The 6,552-nt window shown below is 52.8% G+C and overlaps 1 protein-coding gene across 1 annotated transcript; it reads left to right on the top strand.

Moving 5' to 3' along the window:
• Positions 1 to 2,808: 2,808 nt before the first annotated feature.
• Positions 2,809 to 5,961, top strand: PNMT (phenylethanolamine N-methyltransferase). The gene is made up of 3 exons (XM_051994611.1): positions 2,809 to 3,092; positions 4,590 to 4,797; positions 5,291 to 5,961. Exons 1-3 carry the CDS (start codon positions 2,897 to 2,899, stop codon positions 5,727 to 5,729), a joined length of 843 nt encoding a protein of 280 aa, XP_051850571.1. The 5' UTR covers positions 2,809 to 2,896; the 3' UTR covers positions 5,730 to 5,961.
• Positions 5,962 to 6,552: the final 591 nt, after the last annotated feature.

The following is a 6,552-nucleotide window of genomic DNA, read 5'->3' as shown; positions in this document are numbered from 1 at the left end:
CGATCCCACAACGCAGGGAACCTGGGGCACAGGGGTGCGGGGTGGTCCGGCTCCTGGCTCTGCCCCTGCTCCAAGGTCATGGTGACTCATGTCCCAACAGTGGCGGCCGGCAGGAAGAGAATGTTCCCACTCCTGCACCCCCCAGCCCCAGCCAATCTTCCATCTACCCCCAAGCCACCACTGTTCCGGCCCACACGTGCAGGAGGCAGGTCGGGAGGAGGAGACAGAAAGTCTGGGCCCTGGAGAGGGAATCTCGGGCTGATGGGGGGCCCTCTGGGCACGGAGGGAAGGGCCGGAGTAACAGGGAAAGCAGATTGTACTCAAAGTCAGAAACTCTGGCTCCTTCCCGTTCCAACCGCGCTGTTTACCACCTGCGCACCCGGGCAAACGTACTTCCCCTCTCTTCATCTCAGTTATCTCGTCTGTAAAACTGAAAGGGTTTAGACGACATCGATCTCTAAGGTCCCCTCTAAATTCGATGATCCTGCCTGGACAAAATAGGCCTTCTCTCCCTCCCAGGCAGAAGGGAAACGGAGCTGTGACTGGTGGGGGGCCCTGGGAAGGCCATGTCCCTGCGGAAGGAGGGGGGGAGCCTCAGAGAAGAGACCCGGGCATCGGGGCTCCGTATTAGCTGCAGGAACGGAGGAGTTGGTTCACAATAGCAGGGAGGCACTGGCCCTACGCCCCAGAGAATGCCTCTTCTGGGCTCCCTGCAGCCTCTCTGTCCGTGGGGGTCCCTGCCTCTACTCCTCCTTCCCCTAGGCTAGGGGTCCTCAAACTACGGCCTGTGGGCCAGATGCAGCAGCTGAGGACGGTTATCCCCCTCACCCAGGGCTGTGAAGCTTCTTTATTTAAAGGCCCACAAAACAGTTTTTGTTTTTACTGTAGTCCTGCCCTCCAACAGTCTGAGGGACAGTGAACTGGCCCTCTATTTAAAAAGTGTGAGGACCCCTGCGACATGGGAGAATCCCAGAACTGCAGCTTTTCTACCCTCCCGACTTGCCTCCCCAGAATCCTCCAGTTCTCCATCCAGTTGGCTGCTGATGAATTGGAGTTGCCAGCATGGGTGGAGTTGCCACCCTCCTGTTCCCCCTGGCTGGAACAGAACCTTCTGCCCTCAGTTCCACCCCGTGCCCCTTCCAAGCCATGTTCAGGACTAGATAAGTGGCTCTGAGCGGAGGGGCCCGGGGGCCTGCTAACTGCATTAACTCTCAATCCTCCGCTTTGGCAGGCCTTGGGTGTCCTGCTGACTTCCCTATCATAACAGCCATCGAGGGGCAGGGAGGCTGAGGTGGATAAGGGAGACACCACTTGGCCAGCCTTGGGGCCCAGGGCGACAGAAGCGAGGATACAGGAAGCATTAAGGGACAGACTGTCCTGTGGGATTGGGTGGGAGGCAGGAAGGGAAGATTAGAGGAAGGAGGGAACAGCTCAGGGCCACTTGGAAGCAGAAGAAATGGAAGGAACTTGGACAGAGAGGACAGAAGCTTAGCAGTAAGATTCTGAGGGAGAGCAATTGGAGGAACTGAAGAAGATGAATGGGAAGAAGTCATATAGATTCATAGGTTTTGAGGACTTTGAGCTGGAAAAGACTCTTAAGGAGCACAAGCACCCCCTCCATCCCACCCCTGCATTTACAGCTGAGGAAGCTAAGGGATAGGGAATTGGGTGTGGGTCAAGACCTCAGGCACTTACAGGAGCTGAACCCAAGCAAATCACCAACTTTCGGAGCCTCGTTTCTTCATCTGTACAGAAAACTGGGCAAATGGCTGGTACAATAGATAGAGTGAAGAGTCTAGATTCAGGATGACCCATTTTACTGAATTTAAACCTAAGTTTAGACCCTTTCTAGTTGTGTGACCCTGGGCAAGTCACTTAATTCTGTTTGCCTCAGTTTCCTCATCTGAAAATGAGTTGGAGAAAGAAATGGTAAATCACTTCAGTAACTTTGCCAAGAAAACCCTGAATGAAGGGCATAATTAGACACGACTGATAAAGACTAAACAATAGAAAACTGGAAATAATATTGAAAGCATAGGGTTATGTTAAGGATGAAGGGAACACTGACAATCCTTGAACTCCTCAAGTCCAATTTTACTTTTAAAGACAGAATTCTTGGGGCAGCTCGGTGGCTCAGTGGGTAGAGCATCAGCCCTGAAGTCAGGAGGATCTGAGTTCAAATCTGGCCTCAGACACTTCACACTTCCTAGCTGTGTGACCCTGGGCAAGTCACTTAGCCCCAATTGCTTCAGCAAAAACCAAAAAACAGTGTTCTTTCCACTGCACGGGAGAGAGGGTGAGACTTCAGCCCTAGGGAACAGAGATAGCCTGCAAGAGAATTTGGAAAGATGGGGAGGCAGAGGATGTAAATTTCTTCAGGGCAAGGACCCACGGATGGTTAGTCCTTTATATTCCAAAGTGCCCAATATGGTGCTTGGTATATGTAAGAGCTTAATAAACCTAGGCTGAATGGAACTGGGGAGGAAGTACGGAGGAGGTGAGCTCTGGATGGGAGGGAGCAGCGCAGCCGGACATGAAGATGCATCAGTGATGGGGACCTGGAACCGGTGTTTAAGCCTCAGGCGTGCACCGTCCCTCCTTCTCCCTCCCGCCTCCCCCCACTCCCACCCCCCAACCTGGACACTGTGCTCCGGCGGCTGCTGACACTAAACGAGATGGATGGGTTCAAAAGCATAGGGACTGTCGCCTGGGGCAGCCCATCCTTCCAGCGCAGCGTGGTGGGGGGCGGCGGTGAGGTGGGAGGCAGGGAGGCGGGGGCGGGGGTGGGGGGTGGACGGAACGTCCCTGAGCGGGGCGGAAGGTGAGAAGGATGGGGAGATCAGCAGGAGATATATAGCCCTGGCCCGGACGAGAGATCAGGCAGGAGGGGAGCAGGATGAGCAGCCAGGAGAAGGTCGCTATGACTGAGGCATCTTCGGACCCAGGTAGGGAAGCGGTGGCCGCCAGTTACCAGCGCTTCGAGCCTCGCTCCTATCTCCGAAACAATTATGGGCCCCCTCGAGGGGATTTGCGCCAACCAGACGGCGTGGGACCCTGGAAGCTGCGGTGTCTAGCCGAAACGTTTGCCACAGGTGAGCCCCGGGGGGGAAACGGAGGCATGGCGCGGAGGGGAAGGGGACTCGCAAACTGAAGCAGGTGTTATTGGAGAAAGGTGAGGTTGTAACTCAGACGGGCACAGACCATTAGAGATGGGGGTAAAGGGAGAGAGAGGGAGAGACAGAGACAGAGACAGAAACAGACGCAGAGACAGAGACAGAGACAGAGAGACAGAGACAGAAACAGACGCAGAGACAGAGAGACAGAGACAGACAGAAACAGAGAGACAGAGACAGAGAGACAGAGACAGAAACAGAGACAGAGACAGAAACAGAGACAGAGACAAAGACAGACAGAGACAGAGAGACAGAGACAGACAGAAACAGAGAGACAGTCAGAAACAGAGAGACAGAGACAGAAACAGAGACAGAGACAGAAATAGAGACAGAGACAGAGAGACAAAGACAGACAGAGACAGACAGAGACAGAGAGATAGAGAGAGACAGAACAGAGAGACAGAAACAGAGAGACAGAGACAGAAACAGAGACAGAGACAGAAATAGAGACAGAGACAGAGAGACAAAGACAGACAGAGACAGACAGAGACAGAGAGATAGAGAGAGACAGAAACAGAGAGACAGAGACAGACAGAGACAGACAGAAACAGAGAGACAGAGACAGAGAGACAAAGACAGACAGAGACAGAGAGATAGAGACAGACAGAGACAGACAGAAACAGAGAGACAGAGACAGAGACAGACAGAAACAGAAAGACAGAGACAGTGAGAGAGAGAGACAGAAACAGAGACAGAGACAGAGAGACAAAGACAGACAGACAGAGAGATAGAGACAGACAGAGAGAGACAGAACAGAGAGACAGAGACAGAGACAGAGACAGACAGAACAGAGAGACAGAGACAGAGACAGACAGAGACAGAGAGACAGAGACAGAGACAGACAGAGACAGAGAGAGACAGTCAGAAACAGAGACAGAAACAGAAACAGAAACAGAGACAGAGAGACAGAGACAGAGAGAGACAGAAACAGAGACACAGAGACAGAGATAGTGAGACAGAGATAGAAACAAACACAGAGACAGAGACAGACAGAAACAAGAGAGACAGAGAGAGACAGAGATAGAGACAGACAGAAACAGAGAGACAGAGAGAGACGGAGACAGAAACAAAGACACACAGAGAGAGAGAGGCAGACGGAGAGAGAGGGAGACAGAGAGACACACACAGAGACAGAACAGAGAGACAGACAGGCAGATAGAGGGAGAGAGGGAGAAAGGCAGGGAGAGAGAGGGAGAAAAAGAGGATGGGGGATAGGGAGAGAAGAAGAGGTGAGATGAGAGGCAAAGACTGAAACAGAGACTCACAGAGACAAATATGAGAGGTAGGGAGAGAACAGAAGAGTCAGGGAGTAGAGAAGGGACAGATACGGAGAAGAGGTCTTACAGGTGAAGAATGAAGCAGCACAGGCTGAGCAAGGGAAGGCTGTGACTAAAAGGTTGGCTGTTGGTCCCATAGGTGAGGTGAGTGGCCACAGCCTCATTGACATCGGCTCTGGCCCCACTGTGTACCAGTTGCTCAGTGCTTGTGCCCACTTTGAGGACATCACTATGACTGACTTCTTGGAGGTGAATCGCCAGGAGCTGGGGATCTGGCTGCGACAGGACCCCGATGCCTTTGACTGGAGCCTTTACAGTCAACACGTCTGTCTCATTGAGGGCAAAGGGTGAGTGAGACATCATAGGTGGGTTCACACGAGTGAGGCGCCTGAGGCAGGAGGGGAGAAGAGGAAAGAGCCAGCCGTGAAGGGAAGGGAAGGAGAAAAGCAGAGAACAGAAGTAATCAGATATCTGTTGCAGTTACACGGGGGTAGCAAGTAGACTTCACTGAGAAACTGACAGTGGGTGGTCAGCGGGTGTGGAGATCTGCACAGAAATCTGGGCATAATGGGTCTGGAGAAAAGCCGGGCACCTCATGTGGAGAAATGGACATGAGCTGGAACCCGAGACAGCTGGGCATGAACAATAAAGCCCTCACACAGGCGAGGACCAAGCGGCAGATCAGGATGGGCTGAAAGGAAGGCGCTCGCCTGTTTGCAACAAGCAGAGCCGGAATGCAGACATCCGTAGAACCTACTGGGAGATTAGGGCACTGAGGAGTTTGAAAGGGTTCTATTCTACTACTCTGGGTCCTCATCCCAGCCTTGTCTTCCTGCACAGAGAGTCCTGGCAGGAGAAGGAGCGCCAGCTTCGTTCCAAAGTGAAGAGGATCCTGCCCATCGATGTGCACCAGCCGCAGCCGCTGGGTCCTGGGAGCCCAGCCCCTTTGCCCACTGACGCCCTGGTCTCAGCCTTCTGCTTGGAGGCAGTGAGCCCTGACCACGCCAGTTTCCAGAGGGCTCTGGACCACATCACCACTCTCCTGAGACCCACTGGGCATCTCTTGCTCATCGGGGCCCTGGAGGAGTCCTGGTACCTGGCAGGGGAGGCTAAGCTGTCCGTGGTGCCCATTCAGGAAAGGGAAGTGAGAGAAGCTTTGAGTCGCAGTGGGTACCAAGTTCGAGATTTTCGAACATATACCATGCCTGCGTACCTGAAGACCGGTGTGGATGATGTCAAAGGCATCTTCTTTGTTTGGGCACAGAAGAACGTAGCGTAAAGGGCCTGCGTTCTCCAATGTCTGGTGCCCATTCATTTCAGGATCTGCACTGATGCCCAAGGTGGCATAATAAAAATATAGTACCCATTCTTAGGTGTTTATAGTTGCTGTGACTCACAGAAAACATGTAGGTGTCTGGAAGGCTCTCTTTTGGTAGGCATGGGAGAGGAGAGAGGAAGGACACAGGAATCCTGTCCCCTAGTTCAATAAAGTTCATGCTGTCTGCAGAACATCAGGTCAGCCTCGTTACTGTTTCTAAACTGGGGGGAGTCTGAACAGGGAAGTGAAAGGAAGGAAAAGGGAGGCTGGAGGAGACAGGTTAGGGAAAAAATCACAGGATTGAAGAGGAACCTTAGGGGAGGGAAGATGCATTTGAGGGCAACAGAACACCCTCCTCTTTCATTTGGTTCTGGATGTATTTCCCTGTTTCTAGTTCCCCTTGCCCCCATGATTCTCCATGTTTCCCCAGGTTCTCAGTTTCTCTTCCTCTTCCCACACATTTAGTACTAACTTAGGAGGGCAAGGCTCTGAATTGGTCTATTGAGGTATTTCTCTTCTCTCTTTTCACTGTCAAAAGGCAGCAAACACAGAACTCCTAGTCCTCAAACTGGTGAGATGGGATAAAAGAAAGCCCCACCTCTCCCCAATCGCTGGGTCTTCCTCTGGGAAGTGCCATTCTATATCACGGTACAGCAAGAACTTACCAGGGCTGCCAGCAACTGGCAGGGGGCAGCTTCACTCCCGCCCAGTTGCGCTGGCACAGCCCCTCGGGCTGAGCCTTAGGGAGGGCAAGGATTCTCCTCTCCCTGAACAATCATGTTTT

This window comes from Antechinus flavipes, chromosome 4 (genome assembly GCF_016432865.1).
Source record: "Antechinus flavipes isolate AdamAnt ecotype Samford, QLD, Australia chromosome 4, AdamAnt_v2, whole genome shotgun sequence".
NCBI lineage: Eukaryota > Metazoa > Chordata > Mammalia > Dasyuromorphia > Dasyuridae > Antechinus > Antechinus flavipes.
The sequence above is the reverse complement of the archived record's forward strand: the minus strand, read 5'-3'. Positions and strand labels throughout refer to the sequence as shown.

Excerpts from the sequence above, each read along its gene's own strand:
- PNMT (XM_051994611.1), top strand. The coding sequence starts at position 2,897 with ATGAGCAGCCAGGAGAAGGTCGCTATGACTGAGGCATCTTCGGACCCA. Across the intron at positions 3,093-4,589 it reads AGCCGAAACGTTTGCCACAG|GTGAGGTGAGTGGCCACAGC; the intron begins GTGAGCCCCGGG and ends TTGGTCCCATAG. Across the intron at positions 4,798-5,290 it reads TGTCTCATTGAGGGCAAAGG|AGAGTCCTGGCAGGAGAAGG; the intron begins GTGAGTGAGACA and ends CTTCCTGCACAG.